This window comes from Littorina saxatilis, linkage group LG10 (genome assembly GCF_037325665.1).
Source record: "Littorina saxatilis isolate snail1 linkage group LG10, US_GU_Lsax_2.0, whole genome shotgun sequence".
Taxonomy (NCBI): Eukaryota; Metazoa; Mollusca; class Gastropoda; order Littorinimorpha; family Littorinidae; genus Littorina; species Littorina saxatilis.
In genome coordinates this window covers 33,001,427-33,026,432 of record NC_090254.1, presented here as the reverse complement: position 1 = coordinate 33,026,432, position 25,006 = coordinate 33,001,427, and the positions used below count along the sequence as shown (strand labels likewise).

General features: G+C 40.0%; 3 protein-coding genes across 3 annotated transcripts in view; 2 read left to right on the top strand and 1 right to left on the bottom strand.

Annotated features, from left to right (window-relative positions):
* The window catches only part of LOC138978623 (uncharacterized protein C01G6.5-like), a 38,098-nt gene extending 23,810 nt beyond the window's left edge, over positions 1–14,288 (top strand). The window contains exon 8 of the mRNA XM_070351386.1: positions 2,516–14,288. Within this exon, the coding sequence (XP_070207487.1) occupies positions 2,516–2,623 (108 nt within the window). The 3' untranslated portion in view covers positions 2,624–14,288. The remainder of the gene's footprint in view (positions 1–2,515) is intronic.
* A 181-nt stretch (positions 14,289–14,469) lies between these two features.
* LOC138978627 (cytochrome b5 domain-containing protein 1-like) lies at positions 14,470–17,673 on the bottom strand. The gene is made up of 4 exons (XM_070351390.1): positions 17,470–17,673; positions 16,619–16,695; positions 15,868–16,086; positions 14,470–15,310 (listed from the first exon to the last, which is right to left on the bottom strand). The coding sequence occupies exons 1-4, from the start codon at positions 17,588–17,590 to the stop codon at positions 15,080–15,082; spliced, it is 648 nt and encodes a 215-aa protein (XP_070207491.1). The 5' UTR covers positions 17,591–17,673; the 3' UTR covers positions 14,470–15,079.
* Positions 17,674–17,755: 82 nt separating this feature from the next.
* LOC138978630 (N-alpha-acetyltransferase 38, NatC auxiliary subunit-like) lies at positions 17,756–23,669 on the top strand. The gene is made up of 5 exons (XM_070351395.1): positions 17,756–17,952; positions 18,075–18,180; positions 18,639–18,710; positions 20,339–20,699; positions 22,456–23,669. Exons 1-4 carry the CDS (start codon positions 17,935–17,937, stop codon positions 20,440–20,442), a joined length of 300 nt encoding a protein of 99 aa, XP_070207496.1. The 5' UTR covers positions 17,756–17,934; the 3' UTR covers positions 20,443–20,699; positions 22,456–23,669.
* The last annotated feature ends 1,337 nt before the right edge of the window (positions 23,670–25,006 follow it).

The window sequence follows — 25,006 nt, the reverse complement described above, 5'->3', positions numbered from 1 at the left end:
TATTACGTCAAAGGTATACGTATCTTGTAGTGACGTATTCGTCGCTGATGACGTAATTTCAAAGTTCGAACAAAATGGATACTTATTCGTGCCGTGAACAGGCAAAAGTATCATTCTGATGTCTCTTTAATTAAATGCGTAAGTACTTTAACACATTTGTTTATGCCAAAGGTTTGCATAAAGATACAACACTTAACCCTTCGGACAGAATACATAAACAATATGTATCTCAACTATATGAATTCGAAGATCAATAGAGAAGATACACTAAGATTTAGACATCTTCATGCTCATGAACTTTTGATAACATTCCGACAAAACATTCTTCGACGACAAATTTTTACTCTCTCTCTCTCTCTCTCTCTCTCTCTCTCTCTCTCTCTCTCTCTAATTCACACACACACACACACACACATACACACACACACACACACACACACACACACACACACACACACACACACTCACACACACATTGCATGGTCTAAACGAAAGCTGTAATAGAGTGTTTACGGATCAGAATTGAGTCCACTCGGCACCAAAGTTTTTAATTTTGCAATCCAGAAAGACTCTCTTTTCCACCTCTCATCCCGGGTCGAACAAAAGACTCTTTCGATCACAATGCACTCCATATCACCGAGAGAATGGTCGGGCTGGTTGAAGTGCACTGTGAGAAGAGTACCTGTGTTCTTCCCAATGTGTGAGCGGTGGAGATAGAACCTTTCTCTGAGACTGTTTTGAGTCTGCCCCACGTACTGGGCACTGTGGCATTTTTTACACGAAATGAGATAGATAATGTTTTTGGTGTCACAAGAGAAGTGTTCTCTGAGAGTGAAAGTTTCACCTGTTTTACATGAATTGAATGTGGTGGACTCAATCAAGTGTTTTTCACAGATGACACATTTTTTACGCTCACACCTGAAACACCCAGGGTTGTTGTCGTGTTTAGGAGGAAGAACTGTCGGCATTAGGATATTGCGTATGCTCTTACAGTTTCTCTCCCCACAAATGGGCGTTTCAGGCAGAACGTTTTTCATGTGTTCACTCTCGCTGATCAAGCTTTCCTGCAAACCATGCAACCACTGGCCGAGGGGAGGGTTGAGTGGGTTATGATTGATGACGAAAGGGACTCTGTTTGTGGGAGTTTTTTTGCGATATGAAAGAGTCTCCTTTCTGATTTTAGCTGTAGCTTTCCTCCTGCCATCTTTAACAGTCTTTTTGCTGTACCCCCTGGCAAAAAACTGTCTCTCCATCTCATCGCACCTTTGTTGAAATTGCTCCTCTTCTGAGCAGAGTCTTCTGAGTCTCAGAAATTGTGAGTATGGCAAATTTCTTTTTACGTGAGCTGGGTGACACGAGTTTTGGCACAGGTAGGCATGGCTGTCGGTAGGTTTAGAGTACAGGTCAGTCTGAAGGTATCCATCCTTCAGACTGACTGAAATGTCTAGAAAGGAGACTCTTTCTAACGATGAGTGGTGAGTGAATTTGATGGTAGGATGAAGGGAGTTGATGTGTTTTAGGAATGTGTCTAGGTCATCATCTGTTCCTGTCCAAAGCATAAAGATGTCATCAATGTATCTTCTCCATAGTTCAGAGTTAACAGGTACTGGACTTTGTTGGAATAGTTTTCTTTCCAGTGCGGCCATGAACAGGTTAGCCACAGATGGTGCCATTGGTGTCCCCATCGCTGTTCCGTGAATCTGTTGGTACACTTCTTCCTCAAATGTGAAGACATTGTTAGTTAGTACGTGATCAGCAACTTTCACAATAGTCTCTGTTGGTGGCCGATCACCCTGTGGTCTGGAATCTAGCTCTTCCTTGATAGCTGTCTTCATGTCCGAGTGAGGAATGTTAGTATACAATCCAACAACATCAACCGTGACTAGTTTAGTGTTTTCCGGAAAGGGTCCGTGCTGGTTATTCCACTGGTCTATAGTGTTCAACATGTCTGTGGTGTCCTGGATGTGACTATGTATGCATGTTTGTGGTGTGTGTCTATGTTTACCTTTATATGTGTGTGGCTTTCTTTCTGTCTGTTTAACTCTTGTGGGGCTTTCTACACTATTGTTTATGAATATGATATCAATTTTAGCATAGAACCATTTATATGTTCAAAGGACTTTGGGGCTACAGTTTTTGGTCATTTCTTAAATAAAATCCATAGATACAGTTAAACCCCCTTTTAAGACCTGTTTTCTCAGACTTTCTGTTGAATAACCTCTGTCAATGTACCCCCATTTTAAGACTCCCTCCTTTTTAAGACCTCATTTTCTCAGACTTTCACTGCCTTTTGCACTAGCGGCGGACTACGTTCAGTTTCATTCTGTGAGTTCCACAGCTTGACTAAATGTAGTAATTACGCCTTACGCGACTTGTTTTTTTCTACACTATTGTCTATGATATCAATTTTAGCATAGAACCATTTTATAAACTTGTTCAATGGACTTTTGGGCTACAATGTTTGATCATTTTAAAAATAAAATCCATTGATACTACGGGCTCCTTACGGTTGCAGGTGTGCTGCGATGACTGTGACAAGTGGTACCACACAGTGTGTGTTGGAATCATCAACCTGGAAGACCTGAAAGACGAGGACTACCACTGTGGCTGCACGGATGACTGATTACAACCGATCATCAGGACTACCACTCATGTGGCTGCACGGATGACTGAACACAACCAATACTCTTGATGACCACTGTGGCTGCACGGATGACCGAACACAACCCATCCTCAGGACGACCACTGTGGCTGCACGGATGACTGAACACAACCCATCATGAGGACTACCACTGTGGCTGCACGGATGACTGAACACAACCCATCCTCACGACTAGCACTGTGGCTGCACGGATGACTGAACACAACGCATTTCCAGGGCTGGGGTGCAGGAGAAAGTTACCACCTAAGCGGGAGCCGCCCGCGGTGTTGGATTGGTTGAAACTGAGCTGTGTTGTGACTTCAACGAATCAGAACCCGCGGTTTGTTCTCTCCCGTTTGGGTGGCACCCACTTCGGTTCGTGCACCTCAGTCCAATTCACGTTACCTGATTAGCGGCACTTGACCACATGGTGGCACTGTCGCCCTAAATGCCATTCATGAAACCCAGTTTTCACACGCCAAAGTAACGTGACGGCTGTAAGCATAACGGACCCCCCTCTCGCCGCTACAATCTCTAGCAGCGTGAGACTGTGGGTTTTCTATTGATGTTTGGATGGCTGTGTCGGCATGTGGTCTTATGCAATAGGGGGCCTCGTGACCGTGCATCTCTCTGCTAGTAGAGGAACGTCGAGTGGCGGAGATTTCCTTTGATAAGGGTTTATGTGCGCATGCGTACAGAGCAAGACAAGGTGACAATGAACAGACCTGAGAACCCATACGATTTCGCCGTATTTTGTACGCATGCTTGTCTACAATACAATCGGTACGGTCAGTGGAAAAAAATACGACGAGAACAAATCCTAATCTACTTTTCTGTACAAGCGCATCCCGAAGCCGATCCAGTATTTGACACAAGATCACATTTTTTTCAATAAACATTGAACAAAGAATTTGTTTTGAAGGTGTTGGTAAACTTAATTAACGGTGCGTTTGAAGCATGTTTGAATCATGGATATTCAAATTCTGCGTGGAGTACACTAATTTCTGAAAATACACCAAGTTTGTTTGAGAATACTCAAAGTCCAAAACAGGGGTTCCCAGGTCTGAATGAAGGTAACAACCTTGATAGCTAAAGACGTTCGAAATAGGTAAGGTGCATAGCAGTTAGAATCGGAATTTAGAGCGCTTTGGTTATCACAGTGATAGCCACCAACACCAACATCATCTTAAATTTCCATCATCGAACGCTGAAGAAGAAAAAGAAACTTATATTTTACACTCAAAGTGAATAGGACTTCTGAGTCCTGGACTACCGTTGTGTCTGCACGGATGACTGAACCCGACCCATCCTCCAGTGAAATAAAATGTGCATTATTGTATCAGTGTTGGCATCATTTCATATTTTAAGGTGTGCGCTAGTGCTGGTTGCTTGATCATAATCAATTTTTTATTTGGTTTGAGCTTTAGCCCTTTTGAAAACTTACCTTCAACTCTCGTTTGGTGCTATCGAGTGAGTGTTAGCTAAGTATTCTTTGAAAGCGCTCTTTTTCATTTTCATAACTTTATTGTCCCATCGCTGGGAAATTCGAGTCACTTCCTCCCAGTGGAAAGCTAGCAGCAACAGAGTCGCGCTACCCAGGTCTGTGCGTGTTTAGGTGTAATCAGCCACCTGCAGAATAACTGAAGTTATTTGCATACTTCCATTGTCATCACGTCTCATTATACTGTGAGGGAAGATCACGGAAGAAGCACGCTTTCTGTGAGTGTGGTTGTGTAGTCTACGTTTGTTGCATCACTCAAAACTATCAAACGTTTGGCCTCGTGCAGCTTAAGCATGCCAGCGTTTTGCAGTTCTCAAGTACTACTACTAGCCTATAGTCCCAAGAAACTTGTCAGCAGTGTTGCTGTAATGAGGTATGAGATATATATGTGTGAAGTTTTGCCTATCGGACAGGTATTGATAATTTTCAGTCCTGCCTGTGGTAAGTTTGTGTTGTTCCGCAGTCAGAAGTGAACAAAGTGGGGTGTGCTGGTATGTGACACTTTCTGTATTATAATTCATGCGACATGGGATCAGTTTTCTTTAAAAGATTACAATATTGTTGATATGGAATGACTGACGCTCTAATGGTCTGGAACGTCACCTGTGCATTCTGGAAAAAAGGGGACCAGGAAAAGTGTTATAACAGACAATGGACTTGCTCTAAAAAATGCTTTATTTTGTACTGCCGAAAGATGTACATAGTGTGTTACTCAGTATAATTGTTGTACAGTATTGCTGGCTTATTTAGCTTGTTGACATTAGAGTGATTTTGATTGCCATGTTGATGTCATCAATATTCAAACTCTCTTTGATTTTCATTGCGTGGGGTCTAGTTTATACTTTGGAAACTATCACTGGTTATTTGTTATTCGGAAATATTCTTTCTAGACCGAGTTATTTAAGGCTTGTACAGTAATACCTCCCATAGCAACCGCCGGTTTCCCAACCGATTGTCTTGTCGAATGCCTCTCGCACTGTAACAGACCTCCAAATAGCAACAGGTTAGGTCTCTTTAATGTCATTTCAATCCATGAAGTCTTTTGTGACGTAATACACCCCTTCACCCTGGCCGTTAAAGGAATAAAAAACGCTCGCGCTGGACCCGAGTACTCTTCAGACATTCACACACACACACACACACACACACACACACACACACACACACACACACACACACACACACACACACACACACACACACACACACACACACACACTCTCTCCCTCACTCCTTCTCTCTCTCCCTCTCTCTCACACACACACACACACACACACACACACACACACACACACACACTACCACATCTCCATTCTAAAACACGTCACGTTCCAAATCAAAAGACGACATTTTATTTTCTTACGTCACTATTCTTGGTTTACGGTACCATTCGGCGGCTTTGCTACGAGTATGGCATAGTCTTGGTTTGCCGAGACCTTGCACCGTTCTATCAGACTGCCTGGCTGGCTGTTGCACCGCGAATTTCTCCCACCGCCAAGTCGGTTTTTTGTGGTTTATTTCGCATTTAGGTCCAAGGTAACATTATGAAGTTTTAATACGATCAATCGGACCTATTATCAAGTTAGTGTATCAACTTTTGAACGAACTGCGCCCAGTAGTTTCCCAGCAATAAGCTGTTAAGTCGAGACACACACACAGACACACAGACAGACAATTAAAGTCTGCTGGACCCTTGTACTAGCGTACTCGGGGATAAACTATCACTGTCTATACATGTCTGTTTTTGTGTGACATCGATATAACGTTGCTTAGCTGTGCGCAAAGTACTTAACATCCTGTCTCCTTCTTTGTGTACAGGGTAAGCACTTTTGCAGCGAATGAGGATCATATTGTTACCTCTGTTCAAGCACTATTCTCATTGAAGCTGCCATTTCATTCACCCTTTTCCAAGAGTAAGGTTAACGCCCTCATATATTTATATAGGTGTCCTTATCAAGAACAAAATGTTTAAATCTCAACGTGCACTAAGCTTTTTTTATCTGATGTGTGATGTTAAAGAAAAATGCAAGCTAATAATATTTCGACATTGTTCATTTATACATATATACGTGGAACCTGTTTATAACGACCACACGAGCCACCTACTTAAAGTGGTTGCTATAGGTGAATTAGAGAGAAAGAAAAAAACATTTGTCAGGGATGCTTTGTGGTGGTCGCCAGGGCAGGTTGAACTGTACTTATGCTGTTTGGCTTCTTTAAAGAGTGCTTGACAAGGGTTTATGATGAAAAGTTTCCTTCTCTTCGGCAACAATGGTTTTAATTGTAGCTTTGGTATTTCCCAAGAAAAGTCTTACAGCACAAATATAACTGAAATTGTCATTGAACTAGATGAAAGCGTCACCAGTGCATTATTATTTAATGTCTTGTGTTGTTTTGGTTGTTTTGGTTTGTACTTTCTGGCTTTGGTTGAAATTTCTCCCTTCACTGTTATAATTCAGGCTTTTTGTGGGTGATCAGCTGGAAACGCATTTTATTTGATCAAAACATGTATTAAGAACAGCTACATTGGACTGAAAAATGCTCCTGAAATATACCTTGATTGAGCTTAGACAAAATCAAAAAACAAAAAAGGTAGGTTGTTGGAACGTTTGTTATTGACAAAACAATACATTCACAGATATTTCGACCCAACGGTCTTTTAAGTGAACAGACAAACAAATATTCACACAAAACTTATCTTGATAGAATCAGTTTTCGCCCACTCTGAATTTTGGAACGTTGGCAGTCTCTTTGTTTTTGGATGAGCTTAGACATGCTAGTAAAATGCTTGGAAAACTAAATCATGCACGTTTTTTTCATCATGAGTTTGTGCCAAAGGAGAGTTTCTGCATTTTGATTGTGCTGCAGGGAGTATAAGAGAATATATTAAAATGAGGTGCATTTGTCTTACTTGCCTCCTTCTGCCTTTTTCACCAAATTCAATGTAGCAGCCCCCCCCCCCCCCCCCCCCCCATTCCTTCTCAGCACACCATGCACTTATGATCATGAGAGCTAATACACTGTTTTGCCTGTTTTTCCAAATGAACTGAATATCTAGATATCGTTTCACCGCAAGCTGTTAAAAGTGCAATAGATCGTTTTGTGTTCAACATATGACAGTATAGTATATATGTACTGACCAAAACAATGATCATACAGATTTTTTTCGTTTTTTTGTTTGTTATTTTTTTCTATATCTACTTTTTTCATGACTTTGTTTTTCATGCATAACATCCATGACTTCGGCTGTGAGTATGTAAGGTGAATTGAAGGTCCGAATGTTTCTAAGCTCTTTGTGGAAGTGTTTTTATAGTCGTCATCTCATGGTTGTATTTCAATGTTAAAAATGTTAAGCATTATTGTTACTTAGTTTTGCATTCAAACACTGAATTTCTTTGCAAATGTAGCATTGCATCAGATGCGTTCCGCAATTTGAAAAGTATGTGTAGTGGAGCATTTTTGCCGTCACAGTATTTCGTATTTTGTTATGTTTTTAACATTTTTGTGTGTGAGAAGGAACTATTTGAACCGCTGGTTTATTTTGTTACATCATATTGTTGCAACTGACTTTAATCATTATCATTGTCAAGATGAAAATGCAACTGTGCTGTTGTAAGGTATGGTATGCATGACTATTCACAGTATGACACTAGTCATGCTTTGCAAATGATTTTGAATCAGAGACCTTAATTGTGTCTCATACTGCAGACTAAAGCTTCATCATCCCACTGTGTGTAATTGTATACATCTTTTTGAAAAGATTTCTAATGACAGGTAACATCTAGAAACAAGTAGCCTACAAATCTTCCAAGATCTATTCTCACCTTACCATTTATAAAAGACATTAATTTTGTGTTAATGTGTTTGGTCCTACATGTGGCATTTTTTCATTAGTTCTAGCTGATCTCCATCTAATTTCCATACCAAGTGTATACAAATTGTTAGCGCTCTGATCTTCTTCTGCGTTCGTGGGCTGAAACTCCCACGTACACTCGTGTTTTTTGCACGAGTGGAATTTTTACGTGTATGACCGTTTTTTGCCCCGCCATTTAGGCAGCCATACGCCTTTTTCGGAGGAAGCATGCTGGGTATTTTCGTGTTTCTATAACCCACCGAACTCTGACATGGATTACAGGATCTTTTTTGTGCGCACTTGGTCTTGTGCTTGCGCGTGTACACACAGGGGGGGGGGGGGGGGGGTGTTCGGACACCGAAGAGAGTCTGCAGACAAAGTTGACTCTGAGAAATAAATCTCTCGCCGAACGTGGGGACGAACTCACGCTGACAGCGGCCAACTGGATACAAATCCAGCGCGCTACCGACTGAGCTACATCCCCGCCCGGCGCTCTGATGAAGAGCTTTTCTTTGTCCTCATACTTGCTAAAACATGTTGGTTAGGTGTCAGGTTGTCTCATTAATATGACAAACTTTTCTCAGTGAAATAGTCAGCGTCAATGATCAAGTGTCAAAACTTGTCATGCACAGCTTGTTTGCCAATGATTTTTTACAGTACTCTCAGCTTCAGTGTTCATCAGAACAGACGATTTGAACAAAATAACTGTCACTGCTACATGACCGTTAGTTATGCCGCTTGAAGCTCGGACACATATTTCGACTTCCGCTTCCAAACAACACGTGCTAGAAGTAGACAAGCAAAGAGAGAGGAGAGAAATCGGCCCAAACATTATGCGTTGCTCTTATAAGAAGTGCGATTCTGATAGTCGATGCTCTGCAAGCAAACGTAACATCAGTTTCTTCCTATTTGTGAAACACGACATTACACGCCAGTCACTAGCGAGAGGGTGTGTATCAAGCAAGTGTACAGGAACCATGTGATGTTTGTCTGAGTAAAGCAAGGGAACTCACTCTTTCACAACCCATACAAACCCGACAGAGTTATTTCCGGAATTCAAGTGAATTGGAGTGAACCTTTCATGATGATTTGCATTAACTTTCTATTTTGGTTATTTAGTTGATTTTGTTGTTGTTTAGTTTTTACTCTTGTCGTGTAAAGTTTGTGTTAGGATCCTTAGAAGGGACAGAGACACACATTCAGACAACAAAGTATTGAATTTAATTGAATTGATACCCCCCGCGGGTTAGGGGGAACAATTTACCCGATGCTCCCCAGCATGTCGTAAGAGGCGACTAACGGATTCTGTTTCTCTTTTTACTCTTGTTAAGTGTTTCTTGTATAGAATATAATCAATTTTTGTAAAGATTTTAGTCAAGCAGTATGTAAGAAATGTTAAGTCCTTTGTACTGAAAACTTGCTTTCTCCCAGTAAGGTAATACATTGTACTACGTTGCAAGCCCATGGAGCAAATTTTTGATTAGTGCTTTTGTGAACAAGAAACAATTAACAAGTGGCTCTATCCCATCTCCCCCCTTTCCCCGTCGCGATATAACCTTCGTGGTTGAAAACGACGTTAAACACCAAATAAAGAAGGAAAGAATTGAATTGATAAAACCCGGGTTGTACCCCATTATTGACAATCACTGAATCACACCGCCCTCAAGAAGAGATGAGCTTTCGTGATGATCTTTATGCAACCTTCTGACCCTTGAAAAATCCAATATTTGAAAGTCCTGAGCCATGACATGTGTGAAGATGTGCACTTTATTTAACAGTGGCCAAAGAAATGAAAAATGGAAAAAGAGGACAATAGATAAAGCATTGTTTTGTACATTTTGTGAGAAATAGAGATTCACTGCAAGTCAAAACTTGGACTAAATGTAAAAAGTAAGGTAAAAAGGTAACATACTTTTCAGAGAAAGTTGTTGCTTGTTTTTTTTTTATTGCACAATATACTAGCTGTACTGTGTCTCAAATGTACACTCCTAGGGTGCTTAGCAACAACTGTTGCCTGTGAATACAGGAGAATTATGCAAAGTTGCTGCAATAAGAAAAAGTCTGGCTAACCAAGACTATACTCATCATGCGCGAGCAGTACCAGTACATGTACTTCTTTTATCCGAGCATGATCCTAGAGTGTTTGTTCGCTGAGCTCCTCCAGTGGCGGAATCGGAGTACCGCCTTCAGTAGAGAGAGGTCAAAGTTCTTCTTGTCTCCTCTTATTTTTGTGTTAAAAATCAACAACAACAAAACACACAAAAACAGAAAACATTTTGGTCCTTCCCTCAGGAAAATTAATTTTGATTGCGGTCACGGTTGGCAAACAAGCTACACAAAGGTTTGGAGACCATAAGATAGGCACTCTTGTATTATTGTTCAGTATTTGTTTAGTCATTATGTGTTTTGTTCATTTGTTAGCTTGTTTTGCATAAATGAGGTGTTTTTGCTGTTTGTTTCTATATTCCTTTATTATCTACTTTTCCCCCTGTTAATATTACTTTGTCCATTTCATTGTTGTTATGTTTGATTCACTTACTGTTACAGTTATCAGCCTTCAACAGTTATAGCAATGAAACATGCTCAAAATGAGACAAAAAAATTAACTTTTATATCTTCATTATCTGTTTACTTGAGATTCAATCGATGCAGCAGCCTTAATGCATAGTGGTTAGCAAGGTAAAGTTCAGTTCTAATAATAAAAATTAACAAGTGAATTGATTTTTTTCTGAATTTCTTTGAATTCGTGGTATATAAAATCATTTTCTAGACGGTAAAACACCAAACCATCAATTTTCTGATCGTGTTTTTGTATGCTCAAAAAATGTTAAAGAATTTGTTTTTCGTGGTACAGTATTTTGATTTTCCTGAAGCATTTTCTTCATGTTTTATTTTTATTTTTCTGAAGCATTTTCTTCAGTCTTTGCCATCCATACCTGTAAAAAGTGTACATGGTTATCCTCACTAGTGACTCTTACCATTTAGACTTGTAGAACTTCTCACACTGTTGCACTGTGATTTCGCATTTTGTATACAGTGGAACACCCCCCTCGGGTTAGGGGGAGTCCCATATTGATTGGGACAAGAAAGAATTTACCCGATGCTCCCCAGCTTGTCGTAAGAGGCGACTAACGGATTCTGTTTCTCCTTTTACCCTTGTTAAGTGTTTCTTGTATAGAATATAGTCAATTTTTGTAAAGATTTTAGTCAAGCAGTATGTAAGAAATGTTAAGTCCTTTGTACTGGAAACTTGCATTCTTCCAGTAAGGTAATATATTGTACTACGTTGCAAGCCCCTGGAGCAAATTTTTGATTAGTGCTTTTGTGAACAAGAAACAATTGACAAGTGGCTCTATCCCATCTTCCCCCTTTCCCCGTCGCGATATAACCTTCGTGGTTGAAAACGACGTTAAACACCAAATAAAGAAAGATACAGTGGAACCCCCATTTTAAGACCTCCAAAAATCTAAGAAAAACAGGTCTTAAAAAGGAGGGAGTCTTAAAATGGGGGTAAATTTACTGATGTTTTGAATAGAACATCTCAAAAAGCAGGGTCTTAATAAGGAGGGAGTCTTAAATTGGTGGAGGGGGGGTGGGGGGTGTAAAAGGGGGTTCCACTGTAGCAGTAAGTCAAAATGGGTGAGCTTACGATCAAACTGATGTTACTCAAACCTCTGCAAAAACCCAAATCTGTGTGACATATGTTGCATGTAATCTTTAGCTGTTATGAAATGATTCATTGATTTTGTCCTTAATTGGAAGAAGCAACAGGTGGGATAGGAGGTTAATTGCTAAGACAGTATTAAACAAAATTCTGTTTCACATACCCAAGACTGAATTTGTTTTAATGATAATATAGCCTAGCGACCATTTAGAAAATCTTCACACATCTAGTGGTGTCACGCGGTGCGCTGAAACAGAGAGTCTGCCATCTCTTCCTCCCCTCTCCCAACCCAGCTTCGAAATGGTCCATAGACTATATACGAGAATTTATGACGCGCGCATATCTCACCACAAGGCGACTCAAGGCCCTACAAAGAAGGTAGCAGAAAAAAGGCTGTTCTTTGTTGTTTTGTTATTTGTATTGATAAAGGTTGACATTCTTCAAGAGGGCTGAATGTGACTAATGCAGGAAAAGTAAAGGCTCAAACTGGTATGTGAGACATAGAGATTACACAACGTCATCGAGTGAGGGACCGAAAAATATTGAAACTCGAGGATGATTTTTTTGTGGTATCAACCGAGACCGTAGGTCGAGGTTGATACCACACAAAAAAATCATCCGAGAGTTTCAATATTTTTTGGTCCCTCACAAGATGACGTTTGTGTAATTTGTGTATACAATGATCAATCTCTATACCTTCCTGTCACTGGAAGCAGCAACACTTGAAAGCATAAGTTCCCTTGACAAACGTCATTTATGATTGGCGTCATCTATGAATGACGTCACTGTCTAGACAAGACAAGTGCCGGTATCGGCAAACCTTGTCGCGGCAAAGGGCTATGACCCGTGCCTTGATACCATTGAGATCATAGGAGATGCACAGCAGTGCCGATACCAGGTTTCTTTAGCTTCACTTTAAAATGATATCAGAACGATAGTTATTCACTTGAAAGTGAACACAGGAGAGTTGTATACACATATCTACTTTCCAGTCCCTCCCCAAAACAATGCAGTAGCTTCTGTTATGTATCAGCCTATTCTGCAAAAGTGAAACTATACTTTTTTTTAAAGCAATAGAGTCTCTTTTGTGGTATTTTTAGAATTAAGAACTTTTGAGCATCAATTACAAAATGTCTTTTTTGTCTTTCAAACTTGCTTGAAATCAAATTGTCATTTGAAGCTACTTTTTCACGTTCTTCATGTCATGTCAGACCCCCCGCGGGTTAGGGGGAGTCCCATATTGGTTTGGACGAGAAAGAATTTACCCGATGCTCCCCAGCATGTCGTAAGAGGCGACTAACGGATTCTGTTTCTCTTTTTACCCTTGTTGAGTGTTTCTTGTAGAGAATATAGTCAATTTTTGTAAAGATTTTTAGTCAAGCAGTATGTAAGAAATGTTAAGTCCTTTGTACTGGAAACTTGCATTCTCCCAGTACGGTAATATATTGTACTACGTTGCAAGCCCCTGGAGCAAATTTTTGATTAGTGCTTTTGTGAACAAGAAACAATTGACAAGTGGCTCTATCCCATCTCCCCCCTTCCCCCGTCGCGATATAACCTTCGTGGTTGAAAACGACGTTAAACACCAAATAAAGAAAGAAAGAATGTCATGTCGGTGATACATTGCATTTCTTGTCTTGTTGTTACTGTACATCAATTCTCGGGTTGAAAACGACGTTAAACACCAAATAAAGAAAGAAAGAACATCAATTCTCCTTTTGATCGTAATCACAAAACAAGAATGTAGGCTATTGGAACATTGAATTATTGACAAAACAAAACGTTACATTTATATATATAATATAGTACGTCGGCCCGTCAACGATTTTCAGATAAGTTCATTATTTGTATCATTAGTGTTTGTCTGTCTGTCTGTTTGTCTGTCTGTCTGTCTGTCTGTCTGTCTGTCTGCCTACTTAAAAGACTACTGGGTCGAGGTACTGTAAATGTAACATATTGTTTTGTCAATAATTAAACGTTCTAGTAATAACCTACAATTCTTGTTTTTATGTGTTAATTTTGGAACGTTCGAAGCAGTCAATCTGTTTTTGGATTTCCTGTTGATTGTAATTAAAGTTTTCAGTAGCTTGACATTGTTACAGAGATACCCCCCGCGTGTTAGGGGGAAGAATTTACCTGATGCTCCCCAGCATGTCGTAAGAGGCGACTAACGGATTCTGTTTCTCCTTTTACCTTTGTTAAGTGTTTCTTGTATAGAATATAGTCAATTTTTGTAAAGATTTTAGTCAAGCAGTATGTAAGAAATGTCCTTTGTACTGGAAACTTGCATTCTCCCAGTAAGGTAATATATTGTACTTCGTTGCAAGCCCCTGGAGCAAATTTTTGATTAGTGCTTTTGTGAACAAGAAACAATTGACAAGTGGCTCTATCCCATCTCCCCCCCTTTCCCCGTCGCGATATAACCTTCGTGGTTGAAAACAACGTTAAACACCAAATAAAGAAAGATTGTTACAGAGATGCGAGTGTTCTTGGATGTAAATGTGCATAATACATGTATAGTTGATGAAAACATCTGTGTTTCACCTTTTTGTACTGTTGTTTTTGATACAACTTTTATTCTCGTGTTGAGCTTCAGTGAATTTCAATCATTAAAATACTCACCATCTCATTGCTACTTGGAAGTGATGTTTGTGTGTGTGTGTGTGTGATTACGTGTGTGTGGTGGTGGTGTGTGTGTGTGCATGATTGTGTGATTACTTGTGTGTGTGAGTGTGTGTGTGTGTGTGATTATGTGTATGTGTGTGTGTATTACGTGTGTGTGTGTGTGTGTGCACTATACAGTCAGGAAGCACATTGGTTTGAGTTTATTATGTCTTCACCTTGAACACAACCAAAATATACAACATAGATTATAATTATTGTACTGTACAGTATCACATTTCACCACAGCCTGACATTTATGCTTTATAATGTCATGGAAAAACTACCAGATGTTGCAACACTAAGAAAACCTTTAGCAGTGCGTGTACGTGTGTGTGTGTGTGCATGTGTCCCTGCTTGTGAGTGTGTGTGCATGTGTCATTTTTGCATTCAGAGCACTCAAATTTATACAATTTAAACTATTTCCATTATTTCAGTATTATCTGTGTCACTGAATTTTCAACAAAGCACAAGAAGAGAGTGATATTTTCTTTCTCAGATTCTGTTCTTTTGCATGGAAACTTCAGTCTTCACATAACTTTACAAAAAGCTTATATTTTCTTTGGACATGGACGTAAAAGTAAATGTTCATTGCAGGTGTCACAGCTGAAGCTTACCCATGTCCTTAACTGGGCGAAGTCGACTGCTTGAAGTGTACGTCGCGAAGCTGGCCGCACGAAGCTTTAGCACTGGGTTTTGTGTAAAAAGACTTTGTGAAGTCTTTGCGAAGTCGACTTCGGGCTCAATTAAGGACGGACGTTACGCCTCCGTCAAATCATCGTTGAAGTAGAGATGAATAGCCTGAAGGTAGGAATCGTCGTTCATGCTCAGCTGATAAAACTCCTCATCATCGTCAGCGATGCTGTTGTCTGCCAGAGTTTTCATCATGTCCAGGTTGCGTTTGTCGTATTTCCAGGTATAGCTGGCCGCATGGGCGTTATACTTCAGGTAACGATCTCTGATCTCGGTCATGATCTCCTCTGAGCATACCTGCAGTTAACAGGTTGAAATAAATGATTGATGACAGAGAGAGGGAGAGGGAGAGGCAGAAAGAGAGAAAGAAAGAAAGGATTTCCTGTTGATAGCAAGTCGTAACAGACGAACAACCAAGTGGAATTGAGAATGATGTAACGGAGAATGAGAGAAGACAGAGAGTCGGTGTGTGTACCAGTTTATACAAGACCATATTCTATGAATCACAGAACGACATTTCTTCTTCCAAAGCAGCTGGCCTATTGCTACAACAGACCTGGGAACCAATACGATTTTGCTGTATTTTGTACGCTTTATTGTCTCAAATATGATTAGTACGATCGTTGAAAAAAATACGATCAAAAAAGTCCTTAGACTACTTTTCTTCACAACCGCATCCCGAAGTCGACCCAGTATTTTGGATGTTCGAATGCTGTGTGGAGTACACTAATTGTTTCTGAAAATACACAAAGTTTCTTTGAGAATACTCCAAGTGCAAAACAGGGTTTCTCAGGTCTGCTACAACGACTGGTTTAACCAACTTCAATTCACTCAGTATAATTCACTCTATATACCTCAATGACTTGTTCCTGTGACGTCAATGTGTTGATGATCTTGATGGAGCGCGTCTTTGCTGACAGGATCCCCACAAGGTAGCCGTCGTCCTTCCACCACGGTCTGCCAAAATCGTTGGCCCAGGTTGTGTCTGGGTAGGGCGGTGGGATGTGCACAAATCGGCCGTTCGGGCAGTATGGGATGACACAGCCTGTCTGTGGGTCTATGTGTGTTCTGATCTGTAATATAGTAAGATAGCTATAGTAATGGCAAACACACTATGCAAAATCATTTTTTCCCGGATATAATAACAAAGATTAAAAAATATTTGTTGGATTTGTGTGCCCAGACAGAGATAGAGAATGGTGTTTCAGGACTGGGAGAGTGCTGAATAGAAACATTTCAGAAATAACTCTGTCAAGCTTTTTTGGTTTGTGGAAGAGTCGCCTTTTCTTGCTTTTATTTGGAAACACTGAGGCAAGCTACACGTTACATTGTAGGCCATTCCATCAGTAGTGAGCAGCATGTTTCTGCAACCTGTGCAAGAGAAATCATACAAATGACTGACATCCCAGTGAGAATTACCTCCAAACTATGCTTTCTGCACTGTCACTGTGTCAGGTCAATATAATGCTTTTTTCATTTAAACATACACACACGTACGCACACACACACACACACTCACACAATGCAACCTTTCCTTTAACTGTCACCTACAAACACACATAAACATAGACAAACAGAAATATACAAGCACACTAACTGACTTACATCTTTGGCTTTTGCATTGAACCAGTGGGATATGTCTTTCCCAGCCGCAGCAATGATAGGCTTCAGTAGCACATCGCCTGAAACATGAAAACATGGGTAGGGCATTTTAACAAAAGCGAGGACACAGCAGTAACAAGATTAGTACTTTCTTTATCAATATTTTGGCAGCAACAAACTGCCTTCTTCAGGATAGTATGATGAAAGTACGGAATGGCGGCCTTTGAACATTGGTAGGGTTGTAATTCTGTGAACAAAATGTGATGTGTTACTTGCCTTGCAAACAGGGGGAAAATGCTTTGGATTTTATATATTTACACATGCATACACATATATGCATATATATACACAAAGATTGAGCACTCAAACATTTTCTCTCTCTTCCTCTCTTACACACACACACACACACACACACACACACACACAAACACACACACACACATTCTAGGACACTCATACATAGCATTCCTGTGTGTAATGAAATAAGTAAGCATATATTCATATTCATAACTGAATACAAACTTGCAAGCAGACTTCTGTGCAAAATTCAATTTTTGATATTTATACTATGTACAGTTTGCAGTTTGTCTTAGATTGAAGTTAAAAGCCCATAATATAGATCTTTAATAGAGCAGCCTTTATGAAATCTTGATTTTGAAGGTACTTATAGTTATAAACGGCTGGTTTTGTTTTGTAAAGAGTGTTTTTGAAAAATGATCATCCACATTGCGATTTTATGCTAAAAAAATAGAGCAAATTATATCAGGTACAATGTGGATCCAAACGAGTATGAGTAATTCTTGTTGAAAACAAGGAGACCATCCATCAGTCCATATTGAGAAGCATACACCTACCTTCGTACTTTTTACACAAAGGTGTCAAATTGTACACCTTTCCAAGGAATGAAACCCAAAGGTCATCGGCAGTGTTGTGAACTGACACTTCCTTTGGTGTAAAGTATTTTGGCCGTGCCATTGTGAATTGTAGTCCACTTTCGACCACAGAACAACTACACTGGAAGTAGGAAATGACCCGGTTGCTAATATCAACAGACAACCGGAAGCTCCAATGCAAATGCAATAAACAAGAGTTATCCCTCTTGATTAGATTAATCTCACTGATCTAAATCCTGATTATACAAAAATGGAGTCATGCCTACATATCTAGCACAAATCCACTTTCGTGCTAAATCACTTTCTAGGAAATATTTTCCGCGATATTCTTCAAAATTCTCGTAAAACTACCTCGGAAATGTTGAATTATCGTTCTTGAAAGAAAGACCAAAGTTGACTTCAAAAGGAGAGAGTGATCAAGACAAAATGGCCGGAGAAACGCAGGTGAGGTTTCGGTTTTGGATACATTTACTGGTCTTAAGCTTTGGTTAAAGGTTGCCAACATTTACGGCATTTTTAGTGATTTCATCTTCATGCGCTGATTTTTTTTAAAATTTTTTTTTAAGGCTGAGACAAAAGACTCCGCTGAAAAACTGCTGGGATGTCAGAAGCTGGAGAAATGGCTCAACAAAAGCATGAGGATCAAGATGAGTGACGGCAGAACGTTGATCGGTAACATTCCTTTCGTCTCTTGTCAGAGTCCAGATGATTGGAGAGAGAGAGAGACAGAGAGAGATAGAGAGAGAGCGCTGACACACACAGTGACACACACAGTGACACACACACACATGGGTACACTGGCCCAGGAGATAAGACGCTGGTCTCCTATGCAGAAGGTTTAGTGTTCAAATCCTGGTCAGCCCCGCCTGGTGGGTTAAGGGTGGAGATTTTCCCGATCACCTTGGTCCACTTAATTATGTACAGATCTAGCTGCTACTCAGTGCTAGTGCCTTAATTATCCCCCTTCAAAGTTCAAGTGTACACGGACACACAAGATCAAGTATGCACCAGAAAATCCTGTAATCCATGTCAGAGTTGGGTGGGTTATAAAATCATGAAAATATTCAGCATTATTTATTTGTAAATTCATGTGTTCATGAAATGATGTGTGAACTATTCGCCTTTTTCAGGTGTGTTCCTGTGCACTGACAGAGATGGAAATGTGATTCTAGGCACCTGTGAGGAATACATTCATGGACCAGGTAAAATACAGCAGTCACTCTAATGGAGCAATTAGCTTTGCAATCCCACCTGTATGGTGGCTTGGTCAACTATGTCTATGTTGTTAAAAAGATACCTCACCACTTTCCGTAGCTTTACAATCCCACCTGTATGGTGGCTTGGTCAACTATGTCTATGTTGTTAAATTCAAAAGATACCTCACCACTTGCCGTAGCTTTGCAATCCCACCTGTATGGTGGCTTGGTCAACTATGTCTATGTTGTTAAATTCAAAAGATACCTCACCACTTGCCGTAGCTTTGCAATCCCACCTGTATGGTGGCTTGGTGAACTATGTCTATGTTGTTAAATTTAAAAGATACCTTACCACTTGCCGTAACTGAGGGAGGTAGAAATTGGAACAGAAGTTAGCTCTAGAGTCTAGTCAATCCTGCATGTTCAGCCAAGTCCTGTGTTACGGTATACCCTTGTATGCCAATGGCCTAAGGCCAACAAAAAAAATAGTCTGTTTACGGTAACCCGACCGACCCTATTTTTTTCGCGCGACCCTAGACTTTTTTTTGGCATTTGGGGGAGAAAAAAAAAAATTTTGCAAAACAACGTAAAAATATGGGTTTTTGGAAAGAAAAAAAAAATCCCGACCTACCGACCCTATTTTTTTGGCCTATGTTACCGTAAACAGACCTATTTTTTTTTGGCCTAATGAAGTACAGCAGGTGCGCAAAGCAAAAGTGGGTGCCACCCAAACTGGAGAGAAAAAACCGTGGGGTCTGATTCATTGAGATCACAACAATGATTTCAACCTATCCAACACCACGGCTGGGTCCCCACCCGGTTGGTAACTTTCTCGTGCACCTCGACCCTGGTGTCTTCAAAGTTGGTTAGTCTGTAGACTTCCACCTATGGCATTAGCAGGATGCATGATGGGAAGTCAAAACTGTTATACTTACAAGGGAAACAACTCAGTTGATACCTCCTCTTAGTCTTAGCTCTTATCGGTACTTTCTGTTTTGATCTCAGGTTTTGGTGGTGGATTTATTTCCCAGAGTTAGCTTTCTGTGCAGACTCTTATCAGTGGAAGAACATCCCTGTTTGTACATGTGCATGTGGGAAAAATTACACTCACAGTCACAGCGATAGTCTCAAGGCTAGGAAAACAGAAACACCCAGGCAAAGAAGGAGTAAAAAAAAGGGTGGTGTCACTGTCAAACCATATACAGTGGAACCCCCCATTTTAAGACCTAAAAAACACGTACAAAATCAGGTCTTAAAAGGGGGGGGGGGGGGGGGTGTCTTAAAATGGGGGTAAATTTACAGAGGTTCTGAACAGAAAGTCTGAGAAAATATTGTCTAAAAAGTTCAAATGAAGGGAGTCTTAAAAAGAGGATTCCACTCTGACACTATATATGGTTGCTTGGCCTCACCTTACCTTACTGAACACATTTGTTTTTGCTTGTGGAAGCTAGGAGCTGGTGGTGTGTGAATGGGTGGTTACTGATAGCAATACAATGTACTCTGCAGCTATTGGGATGTGAGGCTGTCTTTTTTCTTCCATCTTTTTTCCTTCCCTCCTTCTTTCTTCCTTTTTGTGTGTAAATCTGATGCTTTGAATTTATCGTCTTTTTCATTAGCCATGATGATTGTTGCAGAGAGTGACGATGAAGAACCAAGGGTACTGGGCCTGGCGATGGTACCTGGCCACCACATCCTGTCCATCTGCATTGACCAGCCGCACGATTCAACACAATCCTAACGCATGCCCTTTAGACAACCCCACTCCTCCTACCCTCCCCCCTTCCCCCACATCCCTTTGTACTATATTTTAGAAACATGGTATATGGTAGATAAACTCGGTCATCTTATCCCACCCATGTGCATTGACCAGCCACAGGATTCAACACAATCCTAACGCAGGCCCCTTAGACCACCCCACTCCTCTTACCCCCTCTCCCCCGAAACCTCCCTTTGTGCTGTATGTTAGAACTTAAAAACAGATGGTATCTTGTACAGGCAGGTTTCACAGTATTGTGTTCAACAATTTACTATTTACACACTCAAATTCTACAAAATAAATGTTGGCACACAATTCAAAGGACATGTTTTTCCAACAAAGTGAGTTTGTTACAACTAAAAACAGTAATTTTTTTTATAGTCCTGGTCCTTATTTATATCTAAAAACCAGGCGCAAAGCGGCATACCCTGAAAACGCTAAAAAGCAATACGGTCATCCTATGCATGCATATAGCTCATATAGCCAAAACCGTTGAAGATAGAAAGACATTTATTGAACAAAAAATATGCCCCACATCATTCTTAACAAGTTTTGTTCTTGTATGTATATCAAAATATTGATCTTCAAATGAATGGTTTGAAAAAATACGACTTCCGGCAGACCTGGACCGTTTTGAAGGAAAAAACCGTGTTTTTTTTCAAACCATTCCATGGCCATCAATATTTTCATATACATGTAAGAACAAAACGTGTTAAGACTGGTGTTGTGCATCTAGTTTGTTCAATAAATGTCTTTCTATCTTCAATGGTTTTGGCTAGATGAGGTAACAAGAGAAGGATATGGGCATTGGAATTACGTCAACATTTCGAGCATTGTCACAGATGAAAAATTATCTGCAGGGTGCTCCTGATTAACAAACCGAGCAAAACTGAAAATTATTGAAGAGAAGACATGTCTGAACAGTTTATAAAGAGACAAGTTTGCAATCATTTGTAAACACCATTATTGTATGGAGGAGTAACTGTTCCCCTACCCCCTAAGAAGGTATTTCTGTCCGTCAACCACGTGAGCGATCGCCACAAATCGAGGCATCACTCGCATTTAGGTTTGGACACACCGGCTGATTGCAAATGCACAGTACGTGTTTCGACACTGAAACGGGACGATTGAGCGTCAAAATAGTTTCTTAAAACAGTCGAAAATGGAGTTAAATGTGACTTCAACACTCAGTGGCGATCACTAGAGTGGCGATTGTTACTAGACGGACACTAGAAAACCTCAGAAAATGTAATTACTTTGCGATTTTTTTAACTGAAAAACTGTTGCGGTCTTTTTTTGTCGAGCGCGAGCGTCAACGTAAAACAACGTGAGGTCACTTCCTCCCCAAACGGTTAGTTTTTGAATGAAAAGAAAAAAGTGGCGATCGTTACATTGTTTAGACGGACTGGATCGCAACTTTGAAACTCGGGTCACCGTGCGTCGATCAAGGGCAAATTGACCTCGGCAACATTATAACTCACTTCAAGGGTGCACAAACTTGTATTTACAGTATACAAAATTAGGTAAACTTGTGTTTTTGTCCTGTGAAATCACAATTAGTTTCGATGCTCTTGATATCGCTATGCGGACGGACAGATCCGAATCCCCATACATTTTTTTTGCGGAGCTAGTATAAGTTAGAATTTGTGTTATGGATATCGAATGTTGTTGAAAAACAATCATTTCAATGTGTTCTAGCACTCTCAACCACCACAGCATTGATACTTGTGCATGTATGTGTTGGAATTTAGTTCTTTGTTTAGTGATGCTGTGGCAAAAGTAAATTCATCCGTCCGTATTTTGACGATCGCCACCATTCACACGCGCATAAATAAACACATTATCAAAAATTTCAACTTTTATTTTCAAAAAAGTATTTAAACAACAACTAGTTTGCATGTTAATACAACAAATACAGCAGATTCTCACAGATTTAAAAGACTAAGCAAATCTGAGACTATCAAAATGGCCTAATACCATGAAACCTGCCTACAGTGGTAGATAAACCTAATCATTTCATCCCACCCGTGTGCATTGACTAGCCACAGGATTCAACACAATCCTAATACAGGCCCCGTAGACCACCCCACTCCTCCTACCCACTCCCCCCCCCAAAAAAAACACCCCAAAACAACCCCAAAACAAACAACAACAACACACCAACAAACAACAACCTCCCTTTGTGCTGTATGTTGGAAAATGTGGTAGATAAACCTGATTATTTCATCCCAACCGTGTGCATTGATCAACCACAGGATTTAGGACAATCAAAGCACACACCCCCACCCCACCCCCTTATTCTTTTCCATTCCACATCTTGGATCCAGGATACAAAGGAAACAATGAGGCATAGTCCAGCGGGATGGAGACTGCATTTTTAATAGTGCCTGGATTTTGTTATCTTCTAGTCAAACAAAAGGAAGCAACATTAAGAGGTTAGCATCAGATAGCTCATGACCCTAGTTATAATAGACTTAAGTTTTTAATTATTATTATCATCAAAGATAGAACAAACCAACAATTTTGCTCAGTGGCAGAATTGTCAATGACCTTACCTGTTAATTCTTTGCACAAACAAATCCTAAACTGATTGAGTTTAATTTTGTGTCAATGAAGGATGTTTCTACAAGACAGAGAGAGAGCGTGTGTGTTTGTGTTCCCCCCCCCCCCCCCCCCCCCTTTCCACGTCGCGATATAACCTTGAACGGTTGAAAACGACCTTAAACACCAAATAAAGAAAGAAAGAAAGTGTGTTTGTGTGTGTGTACATGTATGTGTAATCAAGTGTAACCGAGTGCCGAAACACCACAATCACCTTTGGCGGCGAAGTTCAATCAAACAGGATTGAGAATTTTAGAGCTTATTTCTAAGCCCTATAAAAACTGTTATGCATTCGCAAAGGAATCCATGAACATACAGAGAGACAAAAGCCGCCAGACCCCATCACAAACAGAACTCTACAATCCACAGGTGTTGCCTACTTCAAAGGCGAACAACTCTGCAGAGTCTGCTGTGAAGGGCGACGGTAGTCTCCCTGTCACACAAGTTTGGTTATAAGTTTGTACAGCTACAAGAGCTAAGAGTTATAACACGTTTTGTATGGTTCTTGTGAGTTCGTGCTTTATACTGAGATCAGTTATTATGGACATGTGTGTCAGCTGAAAGTGAATTTTGTGGATTATATTGAATAAAAAAATTTTTTAACATTTTACTCGCTTTTTTCTTCTTTGATTTTTCTGCACTTTCTGTCTGATTCTCAACCCACTCTTTTTTTTGAAAATTCATTTGTTGTTTTTGGGAGAGCTTATGGAATCAACAACAGAATAAAGTACGAAAACATCTGTTGTGGAAAAAAACCCACAGGTGACAGCAATAATGTTCAGTACATGAAGTACAGTACAAGCAACATATGAACTCATATAAAACAGAAAGAAGTACTGTAATATGAAAAAAGTTTTTTGAAAACAGTCGCATATAAAAGCAAATCATTTTGCATTTTCCATGTTTATTTGTTTAGTGTGCTAAGAGGCATGAGTGGCTCTTATTCTCAAACGGATCAAACCGCATACGGTTTCTATCAAATATATATGGTAGTCACTTCCGGGGTGATGTCAGAAGGACACTGAAAAAACCCAAAAGATTGACACAGTTCTGATCTCAAACAAAAGAGTTTACGTGTACAATTTCACAACATGCAAGAATTATCGTAGATCTTAGCATAATCACAGTGACTCTAGCAGGTAATCGTCGAGAGGAAACGCGTGTTACATGGCTACTTTCTGTTTACGGTCACTGACCTCATGAGGATTCTCAAGATTTCTCGCCTTGCGATCTAATTCTGGCCTCAAGGAAATTCCTATCCAGCTAAAGTGGTCAATACAAGTGAGTAATGTTGCCAGTTGGTAATGTTAAACTTTAGCGTTGTAAATTCAATGCTCACAATCCAGTGTCATTACTGAGTTATATTTGATACAAGTCACTTTTATTATTGCAAAGATCGAGTACACATAATTTTGACTACACCAACTATTTGGCGTTTGCTTCCTAAAATAGGCAGAATCAATGGTTTCTAAGGATTGTCAAGTATGCCCCTGAAGTGATAACAGGTTTACTGAATCTGTTAATTTCCTTGTCAGACTTATTTCTGTCATGTTAGGCTATGTTTGTTGGTGGTGATTTGATCAGTGTGTTCCCCAGACAACAAGATGAAAAAGACTTCTCACAAATCTATGTAGGTTTATAACAATTGACAAACTCTGAAAAACAACTCCAAGTTTTGACACTTGCTTTCTTTTGAACAGATAAAGTTTCTCAATTGTCTGGAGGTTAATTGTCGATGAGAATGTACACATACTGTAATTTATAATTTCTCAATGAGCAGCTCATGCATGTAAATTCTTATTATTGTTGTAATGTTCAAAACATTTGTTGTTTGCTATACACATCTTTATTTTATGTCTTTTACAGAGCTGACAAAATGGCGATGGAACCAGCTCGTCGGAAACGTCTCCAGCAGTTATGGGTAAAGCTCCTGGAGAATGTGACA